At 40.1% G+C, this 21,217-nt stretch overlaps 1 protein-coding gene across 1 annotated transcript in view; it reads left to right on the forward strand.

Moving 5' to 3' along the window:
- Positions 1 to 1,264: 1,264 nt before the first annotated feature.
- Positions 1,265 to 21,217, forward strand: part of LOC307162720 (uncharacterized protein) — a 225,904-nt gene continuing 205,951 nt past the window's right edge. Inside the window, exons 1-3 of the mRNA XM_079878250.1 lie at positions 1,265 to 1,408; positions 7,034 to 8,549; positions 13,645 to 13,745. Of these exons, the coding sequence (XP_079734376.1) occupies positions 7,039 to 8,549; positions 13,645 to 13,714 (1,581 nt within the window). The 5' untranslated portion in view covers positions 1,265 to 1,408; positions 7,034 to 7,038 and the 3' untranslated portion in view covers positions 13,715 to 13,745. The remainder of the gene's footprint in view (positions 1,409 to 7,033; positions 8,550 to 13,644; positions 13,746 to 21,217) is intronic.

Raw genomic sequence — 21,217 nt, forward strand, 5'->3', positions numbered from 1 at the left:
AAAAATCTACTCTGTTTTTCTGAATTAACGAGTTCCTTCAAAAGAAACAGCAGACCATTAATAAAAGAAGAGGAGATCTCCCAGCGAGGGGAAAGAGAGCAGCAAGGAAGAACTGGAGAATATATACAGCAGAATACAGGACAAGAAAGCACAGAGAGTCACAACAGGGCACCTTGACTCCACCAGACACACCATTCAGTTCAGATACCCAGCACATCCAGCTTAGGTTTTAGGACGAATAAAAGAGATTGGAACTGAAAATCATATTTAGTATGTAAATAATTCAAATTCTTTACTTAACCATTTGTAAGTGATGGCGATTCATGTCCAGAGGAGATGGGGGAGAAATACTGGAAATACCGTGTTCATCTCTTAAAGTGTCAGTTCTTCCAGAGGCCAGTTGCTTTAGTTCAGTTCAGTTTGCTCTCCTTTGACTATGAGCTTGTTTTTACATTACAAAGTCGGGTTGAGAGTGAGAAACAGGTTGCGGATTGTTTTAATTATATATTTTTAATGCAGTTTTTCTCTAAATGTTCTTTTATCAGAGTAGATACTTCTTGCAATCCGACTCGTGATGAATTTCATTATTTTGATCTGTAAACTTTTAATTGTTAAACCTTCTATGCAATATTACATCTGTGGTGTTATATTATGTCTGTGGTGTTACTTCAAAACATATCTGGAATGTCTTTGCTTCAGAGCAATTTAAATCTTATAATTGAATGTTTTTAGACTGTAAAGTAGTTTTAATTGTTTTATATTGAGCAATTAAACATTTCTTTTAAGAATGAAATTTAAATGATCAATGAAACTGAGTCCTCAAAGTAATTTATTTATTTATGAATTATTACCTAAAGTTGCATATATCTGATCATTTTAGAACGAACCAAAATTTGACTTCAAATATTGTTAACACCATAGACATTGTAAAGAAGGACTTGCTATTTATGTTCGGGGTAACGGGGATCAGCCAATCAGCGCTTTTATTTTGGGGTCACCGAGAGGACACTTGTTTGCGCTGACTGATAGGTTTCGTTTTACAGAAAATACAGTGTCAGTAAATAGCATATTTCAAAACGCACAGAAAGAGACAAGGGTTTATGGTGCTTTAATGAGGTATCTAAGGGAAACAGGATTGGTTAACTGAATAAAGTTTAATATATCATTTTTTAAAAATTATTATTAATTTACTTCACTCGTTTAACGCTTCACACTCCTGTCCAGTTGGTGGCGGTAAATGCACCTTTCAACTGGTTTGGCAACCGCGATAAAACTGCAAAAGAAGAAGAAGATCGTTTTGCGTTAGTAGTGAGAGTGACCACGGGCAGCACATCGTAGATATTTCTGAAGTGCATAGTGCTAGTTGTCGTCTGTGTCGTTATCTGTGCATGTGTGCGTTCAGAGACATGTGAGTACCCTGGTGTAAATGTTTACTTATGTGTATTTTGGTGCCTTAGGTTTTTTATGAGTGTTGTCTATTCTGGGATACTCAGTTGAAATGCAGTATGTTAGCATAACGTTCGCTAGCATTATGCTTATATTATTACTAGTGTTACACTACTAGTGTGTTTGTGTGTGTACTCACCTGACATTGTACAGTTATTATCGGAGTGTTTACAATGGTTGTGTAATAGAGAACACCTATCCTCAACTAGCTACAGTTACAGTCCTAGCTATCAAGACACCATTACAGACATAAGTGGTTGTTTCACCAGTGTTTGATTAAAATGATATAAAATTCTAAATGTTATTAATCTGCAATTTAAATGCATAGCAATGTTTTTAAAGGAAACGATACTGCTAAATGTTTTACATTGAGCCTATAATGAGCCACGTGAGACATTAAATCAATACTAATAAATATGAATAGTGTTTTACTCTTTGAACAATAGTGCTTTGTGGTGATCTTTATCTGATCATTTTCAGTTTCTGCGCATATAAAATGTTATTATTTTAATGACTACTTTGAGAAAACCACTTTTATGATCCCATACTAAGGTTACAATTTAAATTTCTGGATTGTGTTGAAATAAAGTTTTTAAAGAGTAATATAAAGTGAAGTGTTTATTTCAAAGTGAATTTTTTTTTTTTTTTCAGATTACATGATTTGTCATTTGTCAGTGTATTTTACAGTTCTTTAAAGTAGGTAATGCAGAATTGGTGTTCATATTTTACTCTCTTAGTGTTCATGTTGTAACTCTGTGTCGGTGTTGCGAGAGGCAACACTCTTTAAAGTGTCAAACTAACACATTCTAATCATATAACACACTAATAAATGAACATATGAACAGCAGATATATTAAACATTTGAACAAAATATGAAATATCAAAATAAAAAATAAATTAGAGCAATGACATTCAAGGTAAAAAAATATATAAATTTAGCAGCATTATCTCATTTATCATAAGAAACATAAGAGCTTTATCTTGATTCTGAACTTTGAATAAAAATATGAACAGCGATTATATTAAACAATGTTTAATATTGGTAACATATGATAAGCCTCATTGGTGATATATTTGACATGTGGGGAGAGAGTTGTGGAAGGCCTATACTTCATGTTAAACATAGGCTAAATATATAGCAGCAAAGACAATGTCAGCAGTGTTGACAGCAAAATGGGCTACAGAATAATTCGTTCTGTGTTGAGAGGTGCAATATTTGAAAATCATATTGTATTTTATATTGTATTTGTCAAAACTTTCAAACATCAAAATGTCATTGATTAATATGTATTTGTGTCAAAATGACATAGAAACATCTTTTCCTATTCAATTTTGCCTGGAAACGCTTCCAACACGCTTGCGTGTCGCGTGAAAAATAGGCGTCGGTTCTATTTCTGGCATGCACGCGCTTTCCGCGCGTCTCGAGCTGCGCCCAGACGCGTGTGTCACGCAGGCAGTTAACATGGGAGCCGAAATAAAAACGGACACGCAGCCAGTGTGTCGGCCTTACAAATCTGGAACGTGGTCATTCTTAGAAGTATCGATACTAATAAATTAAGGAATCGTGACGTTTGAAGTATCGGTGCACCGTGCAGAGCAAGGTAGGCAACGTACTTCCATATGTCACTCCTCGCGTCATCTTTTTCTACGAGTCGTGGACCACTTGTGCTTGCACATGCAGCCATCTCGCTGTAGTGTTTTGTCACATGACACTAGCAGCGGCATTTTCTTTGCTGCGTGTGTCAGGAAAAAAACACAGACGTCCATAGGGAGGCGTTTTTTTTTTTTTAAGTATCGATACTGATAAATTTAGGTATCGTGACGTTTTTAATTTCCGAGTATCGCGATACTTTTGAAGTATCGGTACATTGTGCAACACTACTGTGTAGTGATTAATGTAGTTATTATAAGATCAAACTATATTTAGATTGATCTGGACATTATGCTGCTGTAATCTGTAGTGGTTTATGAAGATGAGTGTCATTGTTTTGTGTTATTGATATTTTATCCATGTCATAGTGTGAGAAATAACAGTATTGTCTTTCAATAGAGCAGTTTGTGCTTTTATCATGTATCCTGACTCGAATAATGTGTTTCTAACAGCAAACACTCAGAATAAAGTGAGATGATCTGCTGATGATCCTGAATGGCTTGTTGAATGAGTGTTGATAGTCTGAGGCTCATCAATATTAACAGATCTGCTGAAAACACTCTTTATTTCATGACAATAGTTCCTGTTTTCACCTCATTTATTATGCTGATGTCTTCAGATCTCATGTAAATTGACACTTAAAGCTCATTTCAGTGGTGTCAGCAGACTGAGGGGATTTGTTGGTTGGGCCCTACTTGCATCTGTTAGTCCTATGTACTCATCCATCCTGGTACTTGGCGATTTCAATATACATGTAGATTATGGAAACTATAATTTTGCTGTACAATTTCTGAATCTGTTAGACTGTTTTGACCTCACTCAGCATGTTTATTTCCCTACCCACTCAAAAAGCCATATATTAGACCTTGTCTGCACCGCCGGCATCATGCCAAATAAGGTGTGTCCTAAAGATCTTTCTGTTCTGACCATAGAGCCATTATGTTCAATCTTGCTGTTCCTGAGCCTCTCCATCACCAACGTGACTCTCGCTCCATCACATATAGGAACACTAAGAATATTACTACAGCTGCTCTGTTAGTGTACTCTAAATTCGAAATCCATCATGGAGCCAATGGATATTTGTATTGACGACTTAGTCCTGCTGTATAACACACATCTTGCTGACTCTTTTAATCTTCTTGCACCCCTGAGGACACGCCTAGTCTCCTTCACTCACTCTGCCCCATGGTTCACACCTGAGCTTCGTAAAATGAAGGCGGCTGGACGTCAGCTAGAGCGACTTAGTCGGAAGACTGGCCTAACCGTCAATGCCCTGGCATACAGTGATCATGTCTCCACTTACAAAGAGTCTCTTAACCAGGCTAAGACCATGTATTACACCACCATCATTGACAGAGGTTATAACAATCCGAAAGCCCTCTTCTCCACTATTAATAAGTTAACCCAAACTCCCACTTACCCCATGCACTAAACTCTGTTGTGAATTCCTTGAATTCTTCCATTGCAAAATTAGCTTGATTTATAAACAGCTTCAGACAAACCAAACCACTCAAGATGATGACTCAGGCCAAGTCAGTATTCTCATTCTCCTCGATGATCACAGCTGCCTTTGACACTGTTTGCCACAACCACTTACTTTCTCGATTGGAGACCTTGCTTGGTATCACTGGTGTTCCACTGTCCTGGTTGTCTGCAGCCATGTCACCCTGTAGCCCAAGACTGGTTGCCCACTGAAGCTAAGCAGGGCTGAGCCTGGTCAGTACCTGGATGGGAGACCTCCTGAGAAAACCAGGTTGCTGCTGGAAGAGGTGTTAGTGAGGCCAGCAGGGGGTGCTCACCCTGTGGTCTGTGTGGGTCCTAATGCCCCAGTGTAGTGATGGGGACACTATACTGTCAAAGAGCAGTCACCCGAGAGACGTAAAACCGAGGTCCTGACTCTCTGTGGTCATTAAAAATCCCAGGATGTCCTTCGAAAAAGAGTAGGGGTGTAACCCCGGCATCCTGGCCAAATTTGCCCAGTGGCCTCTGTCCATCATGGCCTCCTAATCATCCCCATATACTGATTGGCTTCATCACTGTCTCCTCTCCACCAGTAAGCTGGTGTGTGGTGGGCGTTCTGGCGCAATATGGCTGCCGTCGCATCATCCAAGTGGATGCTGCACATTGGTGGTGGTTGAGGAGATTCCCCCTTCTATGTAAAGCGCTTTGAGTGCCGAGAAAAGCGCTATATAAATGTAATGAATTATTATTGGTTCAAATCATATTTCACTGATATACAACAGTTTGTTTCAATTGGGAATTTCAGATCTCCAAATTCACCCCTCTTACATGGTGTCCCCCAGGGTTCTGTCTTAGGTCCCCTGCTGTTCATAATTTACATCCTTCCCCTTGGCCAGATAATACAACATTATGGTCTCAATTACCATTGTTATGCAGACGACACTCAGATTTACAGTTACACAAATCCCGCTCACATATTATCATTATCCAATCTGGTTAGCTGTTTAAATGCCATTAACAAATGGATGATTCAAAATTTTCTCAAAATGTTCTCAAAGTTAATGAAGATAAGACAGAAGCTATTCTTATTTCCACCCCTAACATTCTAAAAAAAAACTTAAACATCTGCAGCTATCTATCCCTGGCTATTTCACTACAACTTCTGCTGAAGTTAGAAATCTGGGTGTAATCTTTGATCCTACTCTTTCTTTTGAGTCACGTATCAAAAATATCACCAGAACATCTTTCTTCCATCTCAAAAGCATCTCCAAACTACGCCCCTCCCTAGACTCATCTGCAGCAGAAACACTTATACATGCATTTATCACATCAAGGCTTGACTACTGCAATGCTCTATTTCTTGGCATCCCGGAAAAAATCTTAAATAGGCTGCAGTATGTCCACAATTCTGCTGCAAGGATGCTCACCCGCACCAGGCCCTGGGATCATATTACTCCTATCCTCCAGCAGTTGCATTGGCTTCCTGTCCACTACCGCATCCATTACAAAATCCTTCTCCTTGTTTATAAATCCCTACACAATTTGGCCGCATCCTACCTATCAGATCTCCTCACCCCATACCTGCAATCCCGCACCCTTCGCTCTAGTGATGCATGTCTCTTAACAGTTCCTTCATCTCGGCTTCGCTCCATGGGTGACAGTGCCTTTAGTGTGGCAGGTCCTAAAATGTGGAATGCCCTGACGCTTGAGATGCGCCAAAGCACAAGTGTATCCATTTTTAAAACGAAGTTAAAAACACATCTTATTGGTTGAGCTTTCTTGTCAGCCTGCTGACTTTGCTGGTACTGTCTTCACCTCGTGCTCCGTGCACTCATGTATGTCATTTGAGGGTGTTTATACTTTGTCTGCACCTTGGCATTTTATGTACCTTGTATGTAATCTATGTCCCAAGCTGACTGTACTGTCAATACTGTCAGTGAATTCCATCATGAATGTAGCTGCATTGTTTTTAGTTTTTTTTCTATTTCTTTGTTCTTTTCTATACCAATTTGTACAGTGTCCTTGGGTACCTTGAAAGGCACTTTTCTAAATAAAATGTATTATTATTATTATTATTATTATTATTAAAGAGGTTGGTGTTTATTCTTCATTCATTCATGATGCTGAAGAACATTCATGTTAGAAACATTCAAGCACTTCATCACTTTTAGATAAACAGTTCAACTATGAAATGGTACAGCATGTTTTTTGTTTGTTTTCAACAAATGTTCAGTAAAGGGAGGTTTGAGAAATTTTTATATTGATTATCAACATCAGATCAAGCTAAATACTATTTTAACTGATAAATAATCAATTTATAAAAAGGCATCAAATTATCATAATATTTTATAACAGTTGTCTACTTTCTACCATTACATCAGGGCTCACTTTCATGTCCTTTCAATTTATATTTCTTTCAATGAATTATTTTGATGTACTGAAAATTTTATTTAATACATTTTTCTTTCATTTCAGACCTGATGGAAGTGAAGGAGGAGAGTGAAGAACTGAGTGAAGTGAAGGAGGAGAGAGAAGAACTGAGTGAAGTGAAGGAGGAGAGAGAAGAACTGAGTGAAGTGAAGGAGGAGAGTGAAGAACTGAGTGAAGTGAAGGAGGAGAGTGAAGAACTGAGTGAAGTGAAGGAGGAGAGTGAAGAACTGAGTGAAGTGAAGGAGGAGAGTGAAGAACTTAGTGAAGTGAAGGAGGAACATCATGTCAAACCTGGAGAAAAACCTTTGAGTCGCTCAAAGACTAAAAAGACATTTTTAAAGACAAGAAGAGCCAAGAAATCTTTCACCTGCACTCAGTGTGGAAAGAGTTTAACAAGCAAAGATGGTCTTGAGCGCCACATGAGAGTTCACACTGGAGAGAAGCCATTCTCATGTGATCAGTGTGGAAAGAGTTCCTCAAACACATATAATCTTGCGCGTCACATGAGGATCCACACTGGAGAGAAGTCGTTCTCGTGTGATCAATGCGGCAAAACATTTCTCAGTGTATCAGCCCTGAAGACACACCTAAGAGTTCATACGAAGGAGAAGCCGCATTCATGTTCTGTGTGTGGAAAGAGTTTTTCACTGCTGGATAGTTTACATAGACATGAGAACATTCATACTGGTGTGAGAGAGTACAAGTGCTTTGAGTGTGAGAAGACTTTTACTACAGCGGAGTGTTTAAAACGGCACAAGAGAATTCACACTGGAGAAAAACCTTACAAGTGTTCACACTGTGACAAGAGATTCAGTCAATCAGGACATCTGACAACACATGAGATGATCCACACTGGAGAGAAGCCGCACACATGTGATCAATGTGGAGAGAGTTTTGCTTTTAAAAGTCACCTGAAGCTACACATGAGGATCCACACTGGAGAGAAACCATTTAAGTGTGATAAATGTGGGAAAGATTTCAGTCTATCTTCATCCCTTAAAGGACACATGAGGATCCACACCGGAGTTAAGCCGTTTACATGTAATCAATGCGGCAAAACATTTCTCAGTGCATCACACCTGAAGTCACACCTGACAGTTCATACGAAGGAGAAGCCGCATTCATGTTCTGTGTGTGGAAAGAGTTTTTCACGGCTGCCATATTTACTTAAACATGAGAAAATTCATACTGGTGTGAGAGAGTACGTGTGCTTTGAGTGTGAGAAGACATTTACTGCAGCGGAGCATTTAAAACGGCACCAGAGAATTCACACTGGAGAAAAACCTTACAAGTGTTCACACTGTGACAAGAGATTCAGTCACTCATCATCTCTGAAAACACATAAGAGGATCCACACTGGAGAAAAACCTTACAAGTGTTCACACTGTGACAAGAGATTCAGTCACTCATCATCTCTGAAAACACATGAGAGGATCCACATCAGAGAGAAGCCACACACGTGTGATCAGTGTGGAAAGAGTTTCTCTTTTAAAACTACATTGAAGCGACACATGAAGATCCATGCAGTGGAGAAACCACATCAACACAGTCTGAAATCACAGTAAGTAGTTTATGTTCATGTGCTGAGCAACAAAGTCTCTTCTGTGTAAGTTAGACACACATCACTCTATAGCCAAATCTCTTCTCTCCACCTATAGCTGGTGTGTGGTGAGCACACAACATTTTTTTGATTGGTTGATATCTATTAACTTGCGCTCTCTGACAGTAGGTGGCGCTCATGTAAAAGCAGAAATAAAGCACTATACAGGGCTCTAGACTGCGAGTTAATGGAAATTCATTATAATCCATTATAAAGCTTGGAAGAGCCAGGACATTTTTTTTTAATATAACTCCGATAGTATTTGTCTAAAAGAAGAATGTCATACACACCTAGGGTGACTTGAGAGTGAGTAAATCATGGGCACTGACTTGGAAACAAGGAGAAACATTGTGCCTTGAACAAACAAGTTCATTAACTCATTAAGGGTGGTGGTGGCGCAATGGATAAGACACATGCCTTTGGTGTGAGAGACCCGGGTTCGAATCCACTGTGAGACACCAATGTGTCCTTGAGCAAGACACTTAACCCCTAGTTGCTCCAGAGGCGTGTGACCTCTGACATAGCAATTGTAAGTCGCTTTGGATAAAAGCGTCAGCTAAATGAATAAATGTAAATGTAAATGTAAATTAAGTTTTAAGTAATATGGCTTTTAAGCATAGAGCGGGCAGCAGGGTCAGACGTGGGCCAGCACATTCCTGCTCTTGGAGAAAAACTCCGGGCAGTGAGCGTTTTCTTGAGACGCAAACAGGTCTATTTTCTGCTCTGAATGTCTCCCACAGCAGTTGGACTGTCTGCGGGTGTAGAGACCACCTTCACACTCGAGAAAATCCCCAGGCTTACATCTGACTGGTACCAGTCGGTCACTCTCAAAGGTTTCAGTGCTGACATGCATTTCTGATCGACCTTGAGGCGAAAAAGACCGGAAGTCCACGCCTTTTAGCTAGAACTGCAGCGGGCACATGCGAAGCAGACCCAGCTGAAGAACTGCTGATGCTGAGGCCATGAGACCCAGCATCCTTTGAAACTTTTTGAGCGGGACTATAGCGCCGCGGCGGGAGGTTTCCATCATGAGTTGAATAACCAGTCTGCGCTGCGGCGATAGTTGAGCTGTCATAGACAGCGAGTCCAGTTCTGTGCCCAGAAAAGATATTCTCTGACTGAGAGACAGGGAACTTTTCGCCCAATTGACTTCGGGACCCAGATTCTCGAGATGCTCGAGTAAAATGGTCCTGTGTTCAGTGTTGTGGGTAAGTGATATTAGAGTACTCTAATTACCTTTTTCGTGAAATGTGTAACTTAACACGTTAGTTTTGTGCGTTAAGTAATCAGTAACTTCGTTATTTTTTTTTTAAAAGTAATCCGTTATTTTAAGGAAAGGAAAATCCCGACTGCAGCCTGCTTTTTGTCAGACAGTAGGCCTAGGTCTACTGTGCCACCTGCGGATGTATCAGCGGAGCCGAAGCGCTGTGATCGTAAAGTCAATGGCTTTGATACGTCTGTGCCCTGCACCTGACCCTGTGTGTGTGTGTGGGTTTTTTTTTTTCGAACTGCCGGCAAGATGGCAGAGAGGACAGCGTTTGGATTATGGAAGTACGCACATTATTTTCAATTTGTCAACGAAAAGGAAAATAACATAATGGTAAAATGCACACTCTGCGTTGGTGAAAAGATTCTGTCGACCGGCAAAAATTTAATTTGGTTTGTAATCATTTTTGTTTGACAGGCAGCTGTTAATTTCTGTTAGATCGTTGACTGGTTGTTCATTTCTAAATGGATTTAAATCTGCAAGCCTGTTTACCTCAGGTTGTGTTTACAAGTAAGCACACTTGATGCACTTTGATAACTGCATTAGAGTTAAAGAAAAAATCAGGTGTTATCTTGGTGCTCATATACAGTAGCCTAGGCTACCCGGGCTGGGTAGGTGCTAATTTTGATTAATATGTTCTGTGATAATAAATAAATAAAACGCCATGTGGAATAGCCTATTGCTGACTGTCTTTCCTGTTATTGTTATCCTGCAGTGTTAATTTAGTCGGATGACTGACATTATTCATTGTCAGGAGTCACGACTTCTAGGTGCATTTAAAGGGGCCGGGGGCTGTGTCTGTCATGTGTGAGCCGCTGCAAACGGCTTTTAATTTTTGGTAACGCATGAGTACTCTAGCGCGTTATAGATAACGCTGTAACGTAACTGAATACTTTTAATTGATGGTAACGTTGTAACCTAATTAACTACTTTCCAAAGTAACTATACCCAACACTGCCTGTGTTCTATGAGCTCTGAGTGTGACTGAGCTAGAACCAGCCAATCGTCTAAGTAGTTCAAAATTCGTATTCCAAGAAGTTTCTGGGGAGGGAGGGCTGCGTCCATGCACATCGTGAATGTACGGGGTGCTAGGGACAGGCCAAATGGTAGGACCTGTGTATTGATATGCCTGGCCCTCGAAGGCGAATCTCAAAAATCGCCTGTGACGTGACACTATTTGTATTTGGAAATACGCGTCATTCAGATGTATTGACAAACCAGTCCCCTTGGCGAATTTGTGAGAGGATTTTCTTGGTCGTGAGCATTCTGAACCGGCATTTTGAAAGCGCTTTGTCCAGCTGTCTTAGATCTAGAATGGGTCTGAGACCCCCGTCTTTTTTCGGTACCAGAAAATATCTGCTGTATAGCCCCCCTTCGCTCTGAGCTTGAGATAAAGGCTCTATGGCCCCTTTGTAACAGTTTTGCAATTTTGGCACGAAGTAGACGTGCTACTTCCTTTTCTACCGTGGTTTCGATTCGCGCCACACAGCGGCGGGGGCGTCAAGCGAACTGTAGCGAATAGCCTCTTTCTATAATGTTCAGCACCCATTCTGATACCCCAGGAAGCTTTGCCCACGCATTTGCATGAATAGCTAGGGGTTGAATAAGATCTGGGCTCTGGCCGTAACATAGTGGCGGCCGGAGAGCTTCGGTATGCTGTAACATAGACACTGTACTTGCAGCGTTCGAGGTGGGGGGCGCGCTGATAACATTCGGCCGCAGCGGGACTTGAACACCCTCGTTTCCCTAGACTGGCTAGGAAGATTTGAGTTGCCATAGAAATAGTGTTTGGGTGCAGGCGAGCAGGTTGTACAACGTGCTCGTTGGCTGCAAAATACACATCTGCAGTCGCCTTTTAAGGGAACTGACAGAACGAAAGCATCGACGGCATAATTTCATCTGCCGGCAGACCCGGGATTCGAACACGGGTCTCTCGTGCGAAAAGCCTAAGATTCCGCCACTGAGCCACAGGGGGGGAACACATAAGTTTTCAGTTTGCGCGAGCATATAAGAGAGCGTCAACATGTCTTGTGACGGCGTTTGTTTGCAGGCGTGCATGTATTACAACAGGCTCGTTTACTGCAATATTGACATTTCCAGTCGCCTGAACTTCAGAGGGGAATGAGAAATGTGTGAGAAATGGAGGTTGGTCCAGCCTCAGCGGGACTAAAAACACTCTCTTCCTCCCTCCGCCGGTGAGTGACGCACGTGAGGGGGCGGGGTAGCTTTCTTGGCAGAGTTCTCAAACCGGTTCCACGGAGGGCCTAGTGTATGCAGGTTTTTGGTCTTTCCCTTCAATTAGTGCCCAATTAAGACCTAGACTACCAGGTGAGGGGAGATCTTAACCAATTAGTGACCTACTCAATTAGTTTGGTTCAAGGTAAAACAGAAAACCTGCATACACTAGGCCCTCCGTGGAACCGGTTTGAGACCACTGTTGTAAAGTAAAAAAAAAAACTTTTTTGGGACTAAAACACTCTTTTCTCCTTTCACCGGTGAGTGACGCGCGCAAATTGAGTGCGGGGAAACTCTCCTATGATGTAAAGAGAGCTAGCCGCGTGACCGTCCGCTTCTGACATCCCATGTGAGCGGCGCAGTTTGCACGGCTCGAACAGAGGGAGAGGGGCGACCATTCAGCAGCTGTAATCCTCCATAAACGTGGCTTCTTTGTTGTCATCCATGATGGAAGCGGCGGCAGATGGCGGCCGCTGTCCGTTAATGAGAGACTCGAGCGAAGCAGGTGGCGAAGCTGGCGGGCGAACCGGCGAGCTTTTGCGGCGTAGGAGGAGGTTCCGGGACCCGCTGAGTACGGCGCTTCCGGTGTAGCACCGCAGCGGGCGGAGGTGCAGTATCGACGAAAGAAGCCAGGCGAATCCTCAGTCGCCACGGACATCAGCTCACAGTGTGGGCAGCCGCCGTCGGCGAGCGCGAGAGCTGCATGTTTCTCACCCAGGCAGGAACAGCGATGACATGGCGGTCCCCGTCGCTGAGTGGGGCTCGGCATGAGCCACAGGAAGGGGCATCTTGAAAAAGACGCCCGGCTCTTTTAGTGCAATGAGAGCGTGTGTCGCGGCGGCACACACACACACACACACACAACAGAGGAGAAAAGGATATAATGCCGGATAGCGCAGCAGGAACGGCGACTGAAGGCGGCGCGGCCAGTGGCTTCAGATGCAGTGGCTCGTCCCGCTGAAAAGGCTTTTTCTGACGGCGCGGCTTCTTTCTCTCAGGATCCAGCGATGCATGAGCTCAGCTGAAGAGATAAAAAATCAGCTAGCTAGCCCCTCGAAGCTACATTTATAGCCCAAGGCCACGTCCGTTTTGGCGGGACGTGACGTAGTGGGCGCGAAGCGCCCCCATTGGAGCTGACGTCACGATAGGGCCCTATCGATAGGCTGCTGCAGTTGCCGCATGGCAGCCAATAGGCGCGCGAGTCGTCTCGCCTGTGTCTGCATGCTGCCGCAACGCGTTTTACATTATTTAAAAAATTAAGGATAATTTTTTGGCTTCAGTATCTCGCAGAAAAGAGATTTCCCCTAGCGTAAGACTTACACAGTACGAGAGAACCTCTCGTAAGAGAACTTGGCTTGTGTTGTTTCAGCACTAGGTGATTTATGTTAGTTTTGTTTGTTGTGGCTTCGACAAAACCTAATAATCTTAAGTTACATGATCAAGGTCACTATATTTTTCAACATGTGATTAGCCTTAGTACTTAGTTCATAGTCTGAAATATTGATTATTCCTCTCTCATCATGATTGTAAGAAATGAAACTTGTTTGTTTTCAGCAGAACTGCCAGAAAGCATCTGGAAGGAGAGGACGGAGAGAACGCCAGTGATCCAGAACCTGCAGAATGAAACATCATGATACTGAAGAACAAAGAGGCTGGTGTTTATTCTTGATTCCTCGTTCATTCTTCATGATGAAGAACATGCTGATGCTCACCAGATTTACATTGTTTCATGACAAAACTAGTTATTTATAACACAAATCATCTTCATGATATTAAAATAGATCATAATCGTGCACAGCAGTTGTCCACAGATTTGATAAGATTAAAATGACTATTGAACTCACCAGTGATCTTGATTCAATCAGTGATGAGCTTCAATTTTCATTTCATGTTTGTCTCTCATTTGAAATCTCATTTGATTTAATGTTTCTTTTAGATCTGATGGACGCGAACGGGAAAGGAAAAACAGAAGCCTAAAAAACTCTTCACATTTAAATCAAGTCTGAAGAATCTCATGAGGATCCACAGCGGAGAGAAACTTTACACATGTGATCAATGCGGGAAGAGTTTCACTCGGGCCTTCGTTCTGAAATCACTTCTGCCTTCTCATTCAGAAGAAGAGCACCAGAAAAATTACACTGGAAAAACACTTTCATGTTCAGGAGCTGAAGAAGAGGCCGTAACACTTTTAACAGAGACATGAATCTGAAATTAATTGTAACTCGTTCATTGTTTGAGATCTGTCTCATTAGTTTTAATTTTTATGAATTTTTGTACTTCAAGTTATGATTGATTAAACTCATTATAATTTTATCAACAGCTTGTTATTGTCCAATTTTATTGTCTGCTGATTCTTCTTGCTTCAGGAATAATTCTATAATTTTCAGTTCTGAAAGAAGTAAGTATTACGTTTGCTTCTGGGGCTTCCCAGCAAACACAGAATGTTCCCCTAACGTAAAAACGTTCCCCGAACATAAAACACGCAGATGTTTTTGTATAATGACCTGTACAGAGCTCTGAAACTAGTTTATGCTGCATTTAATAAAATTTAGCAATTAGTTAAATCCAAGCGTATTACATTGTGAATGTGAAAAGCACAGAAATCATAAATTCTTGGGTTTGTTTATATCTTCATTTACTGCTCCTCTGCTCTGCACACGCTTCTCCAACACGTGTTGTTGTACACAGTGCAGTGTTTCCGGGATCTACGTCAGAACGCTGCCTCGTTATTGGCCAGTTCTGCGTCAGGATCACAAGCATATTTATATTCTGACGTAGAACAACTTGAACAGCGTAGGAAGAAAGAGAAGAAATTGATAAAGTTGTTATTTTTGTTTTGTTTAGTTTTTGCGCACACAAAAATATTATAGTTGCTTCATAAACCGCAGTCTGTAAGTTTTGCCTCTTTGTCGCCATCTCCGTTTGAAATCTGCTATTGCATTTATTTGTGGAATTATCTTTACGTGCATCAACACGGATGAATAATGTCTTGAGGTGTATGTGTGGGCTGTCAGTCAATGCACCATTGTGGATATTCACTGTACTTCAGAAATACAGATACGACCTCCAGGAATTATTTCCAAAATAAGAAGGAAAATGTCATCTGAACAAGTAACATGTCAGCCACTTTTGTTCTGATCAACTGATGATTAAATCTTCCGATCACAAAGTTAGCTCAGGGGCCTGTACCATGAAGGTAGCTGAACAAACTCGGGGTTACAGGATTAGTTTTGAGTTGACAAAACCAAACCGATGCTATCAGGCTTTATTGGTACCATGATGCAGCTCATCAACTTTCTCTGTCAACTCAGGCTTTGATCCTCAAGCTATGATTACTCCACGCACGCGTGCACATAAAAGAGTGACGTCGACACTGAACAACCAATCGCGGGTAGAGCGAGAGCGATATATTTTTCCGTGGAGGAGCAAGAGATAATCATTCATAATTACGATGAATTTAAATATGTATTTCAAGCTCGAAACAATACGGTTTCTGCGGCCAAAGCAAGAGAAGACTGTTGGAGAAAGATTGCTGATTGTTAATGTGTAAGTTAAACAAATACGTTCTATATTTATGTAAAATTATGTATATATGTGTAACCTATGTGTAATATAGCCTATAGCATATTTTTATAATATATAAAAAATTTGCATGTATGTACTAAGAAAGATTAATATTCATTGATTTTTAGATGCAACCCCAACTCCAAATGTTCTTGGCAGCAGATAAAGACAAAATATAAAAATATAATTCAAAGTGGTGAGTATTTACCATAACCTTTTATTACTTTTGTGAACATTTTATCACAAACACATGTTTGCAGCAAACAGAAATAAAGCGTTAAATTCAGAAAACACTGGCGGAGGAGTTGGCTCTGAGTAGGCAATAAGGGACGGCCGATTATGGATGGGATTACAGGTGCTGTACAATCTGACCCTGGTGCTGGCTCCTCTAAACAAGTAACACTGGGTATGTGTGCAATACATTACTACTTTTTTAAGTTTTAAATATGGCTGACTGTTCTGCAGTAGAGGGAAACACATACACACAGTCTCCCACACAGAGGTCAGTATGCAGCAGACAGAACACCAAACATAACCTGCTTTACAACAGTTATGCTTTACATTGGCCTATTTTTATTTATTAGGGTGAAGGAAATGAAGACACTCTGTCTGTGTGTTCTGAGACAGTTGCTGATGTGAATGCACTGGGCTTTTTATTATGGCAAACATTTGAATGTGTGGCATAAAAAAGGGACTGGCCCTTATACATCTCTTTTATTGTAGGATTTTTCACAACCTGCCCCAGAAACTGAAGCCTCTACCTCAATGGGCTTCAGAATAATTGTGTAAGGATTTAAAACCCTTGAGATCAATTACAGTCAGTCCTGTGTTTGTAGGAATTCAAAGAACTTTTTGTGATTTTGATGAGCCTCCAGAAAACTTGTAATGATAATGTTTGTGGTGGAATTATGTTTCAGGTGGAAACAGACTCAGTCAGGGCCCTGTACAAAAGGAGACTCTAACTAGACTGCACACTAAAGGAGTCTTGAACTAGACTGCACACTAAAGGAGCTGGACTGTGAGCTGAGGAGGCTCCAAACAAAATCAAACAGCTGGATAAAACTGATCTCAGTATGTATATAGTTATATAGTATATATAGTATAACTTATTTAACCAAGTAACACTTTAGTATGAATATTTATTAATGCAACTTTCTCTTGCTCTCTTTCTCCCTCCCATCCCACAAAACCAATAAAACAGTTTGAGGCATGTCTGCAGTTTCAATGTGCTTTTATTAAGTGTAATATTGTATGGTGATTGCATCTACATCTGCACCAGCTGGGTGGTCAAGTGTGATGGGGTCAGTTTCATCGGGGAGAAGCTGGTTTTGTGGTGTTTCTCGCTCCGTTCTACTGGTGGCTATATTGTGCAGAATGGCACATGCAGCCACTATCTGTGATGCCCGCTCTGGTGACTCTGAAGCGCTGAGCACAGTTGAAATGTGCCTTTAGGATGCCAAAGGTCATCTCTATCTTCACTCTGGTTTTACTGAGGGCCACACTGAAGCGGTGCTGTGGCCCGGTCTGAGGGTCATGATAGGGGGTTATTGTGTAGGTTTTTCTATCTCAGTTCAAATTAACAGTGTTTTGTACTGTACCAAATTTAACTTGCTTTCCTCAAAGTGCTGACACAACACAGACTCACGGAAAATTTGTGAGACAAGCACTGGAGCCAGGCCATTTGGCATCCAAACTTGATCATATGTTCATGACCACAAGTCATCTGCAGATGAAATGTTTAGTAGATCATTCACTGTAAAAAATATTTTTGCAATTTAGTTATTTCAACTTATTTTTGTGAGTAGAGATAACTAGATTGTCCAGACAACAAAAAATTGTAAGTTTTCTTGTCCTCAACTAGACTGAAAGTTGAATGAACGACTTAAATTGTTATTTTAACTCAAAAATGTATGTTTAAACAACTGCACTAGATTTTCTGTTGAATTAACAAGTATAATTGTTATTTTAACTTATAAATGTAAGTTGAAACAACTGCACTAAATTTTCTGCTGGTTTTACTTCAGTTATAGGCTACTCTAATGCTTTATTAGAAGTAAATTTGTAAACTAAACTTAGTAAACTAAACTTAATTTATCTATATATTGCTGTCTGGTAGACTGCATAAAAACCTAAACTTCAATTTTATTAGTGTGTACATTAAAAACATTACACTGTAAACCCCAATGTTGTCGTTAATAAAGAAATCAAGTTGTCATAACTTAACATTACTTACAAGTTTTTGCATCAAAAATTAAACATTTGATTTTAATGTACTCATCTGGCAGCAAAAATCTTTCAGATTAAGATTTTAAGTGTTATGCACTCAAAATGTCAAAATGTCAAAATTTAAATGATTCCCTATGTGTCTGTTTAATATGATTGTGCCTGAAATTCTGCCTTGACAACACGCTGATTGGTCGATGCACAAGGCAGTAGTTTTTTTGTTAATCGTGAATTTGCTGATGCAGGCAGCAGGCCAGAGGCACTGACACTGCATAAAAACAGTAATTTCGGGGTTAAAACGGAGCCGGCCCGTCCATCACGTAGCCTACGGACATTTCAGGCTTCGCATTTGGAACTGAATCACACAAGACCATAGACAGTATATAAACACAAGACTGACGCAGGCTGTAAATGGAATCTTTTTTTGAACCGACTCTCGAGCCTCTTCTCCCCCTCCCCCGCTGACTCACTGCAGTTCTTGCGCGCGCAGCCGCAGAGAGCGTCCGGTATTTTCTGAGAAAACGTATGGTAAGTGTGAATTCATAAAACTATTTTAAATAACATGTTTGCCAGAACATAACGTCAACATTTGTTCAATGTTCTAACGTTTTTATTTTTTACTGTATTTTCTAGACCGACATTGTTTTCGAGCCGTTAATTCCCGCTCCTGCTCCATTCAAATCTTGCGCGCTGATAACGTCCGGTATTTTCTGTGAGATTTAACGTTACATCAGACGAAGGTAAGTTTGAATTCATAAAATCATTGTAAATAACATGTTTACCATAAAACAACGGCAAAGTTTTTCAATGCCATTTTATCTGAACCGTATTTTATAGCCCACTGCCTTCGTTACTGCGTACGCTGACATCGTCCAGTGTTTTCAGACGTTTAGCCTATATCAGACGAGGGTAAGTGCAAATTCATGAAACCTTTTTAAATAGAGTATTTACCAAAACATAAGATTTGGTGTTGATTTAAATTGAGTGTGTTTATGTTGTAAAATAAGTCTAGCTATCTTAGTTAGTCTAACTTAGTTAGGTACGTTAACTGCTAACTGATGTTACTTAACTTAGCATCTGCAACTGTAACTACACACATTTCTAAGTTAGTCATATAGTTAAATATTCACGTTTATTAATTAATTAACTGTTAATTAATTAGCTAGTGTGCTTGAGTTGTTAACGTATTCTCCTTTGACAAATTAGTAGACACTTTCTTCTCAACTGTCCTCAGAGGCTTCAGAAACAGCACTGAAGGAAGCTGACTTGATTGATGTTAGGCAGACAAGGCCGAAAAGGTTTTAGCTATGTACTTAAAAATATATCATATTTGTTAAAGTGCAGTGTATCACTCCATTTGTTTGTTTTAATGTTCTAGTAAGTGTAGAAATCTACCATGTACTTAGTTTTATTATGATGTAATGTACTGTGCAAGTTATATATATGATTGTTTTCAGGCCAGTTGGTAAATGCTGCCATTCTTCTCAAATACTGCTGCTCTTCAAAGAACAGAGTCATTCATCAGGTAACACACACAAAAATAGTTTTTGTTTGAATACCATTTAGTTTCCCAAGTTATCTTGTATTTTATTTAGTTAATGAAACGGCAAGAAAGCACTTTGACTTGCTTTATTTCCATTCTTGTTGCTGTCCAACTAACAAAATTGCTTTGTATTGTTACATTTTTATTATTATATCACTCTAACCTGTTATTTACAATTATGAGCACAGATTAATTAAATTACACTAAAAAATTGTCTAGCAGTTTTTATTCATGGTCAGATTCAATCCATCATGGATGGGTTTGAGCACATAGACGATTCACTGATTTTTTTACTTCCTTGTGTTCAAGCTTCAGTCAAGTTGATTAAAAGCTACTTGTTCACCAACCGGACCAAACAGGATTTTTTCTTTTACCTCAGTTTCATCTCAGTTGCAGAGCTCTACCAGATATAGGTAAGTCTTCACCACAATCTTTGAATTAAAAAAAAAGTTACTGTCAAATTGAATCGTTATGGGTGATATAAATAGCAAGTAATACGTCTGTGGTTTGAAATGTCACGGTTTTCATTATTACTATTCAGTGTTTGGATTTTGCCTCGCGCCATTTCAATGCGCTTTTGTTCATGTTTTAAGAAATCTTGATAATAGGGTGAATTATTCACAATGTTGTCACAAATTTAAAGGGGTCATATAATGCCATTTTTGCACAAGCTAATATGAGTCTTTTTTTCTTTCTTTTTTACCTCAGTCACTTCAATTCAACTCAGTTGCAGAGCGCCAGATATACGTAAGTTTTGACCACAATCTTTGAATTACAAAAGTAAATGTCATATTGAATCGATATGGGTGATGTACAATTAATACGCCTGTGGTTTGAATGTTTTCATTATTTCTATTCGTAGTTTGTATCTTGCGCCATGTCATCACGCTTATGTTCATGTTTTAAGAAATCTTGATAATAGGGTGAATTAGTCATGATATTGTCACAAATTTAAGATTATTGAGTGTATTTCAAATCAGAGTGTTTTGCACATAGAAGATTCGCTCATTGTATTTCCTCGTGTTGACTCACAGGTTCCGTCAAGTTGACTAAAAGCTTGTTCACCAACCGGATTTATTACCTCAGTCACTACATAAGTTGCAGAGCACCAGATACAGGTGAGTTTTCACTGCAATCTTTGGCAATCATTAAAATTAACTATCAATTTGAATTGATGTGTGTAAAATAAGTAACTTATTATATCTGTACTTTTAAATGTTACTGTTTTTATTGATATTGGAAATGGTTGTGGCTAGGGCTGGGCGATATATTGATACAAAAAATATATCGATATATTTTTAAATGCAATATGAAATTAGACCATATCGCATATATCGATATAGTTCAAATTTGCGCTCTGCTCCCCGCGCCTCCGCTCCTCCTTTGCCACTCTGCGTGCGTGTTTAGAGCATGTTATGTTACGAGAGGCGAATCATGACTACTTCAGAAACCCCAGCACAATAAGAACTACCAGGCAGTGACATAAGTATACGCTGAAATAAAGTCTTTCGCCTCAGAAAAACGGACTTTCTTGTCCTGTCAGCCGTTATCCTGTGCTCGGAGCGCACACTCAATTGCACGCGCAAATGCGGCGGCGCGCGCGCACTGTGTATCGCCTCACTGATTAAGTGCAAAATAAACTACGAGCATGCAACACCGTTACGTTGTAAATTACACGAAATAAAAGTAATGCAGGTATGATTTTCATACTATTCACCAGGAGCAGTTTCCATGTTTCATTAACAGTTATTGTTAATATTGTGTATTCACCATGGTAACTGTCGTTTCCATATTAAC

The sequence above is a fragment of the Squalius cephalus genome (genome assembly GCF_949319135.1).
Source record: "Squalius cephalus genome assembly, chromosome: 1".
In the NCBI taxonomy this organism is placed as follows: domain Eukaryota; kingdom Metazoa; phylum Chordata; class Actinopteri; order Cypriniformes; family Leuciscidae; genus Squalius; species Squalius cephalus.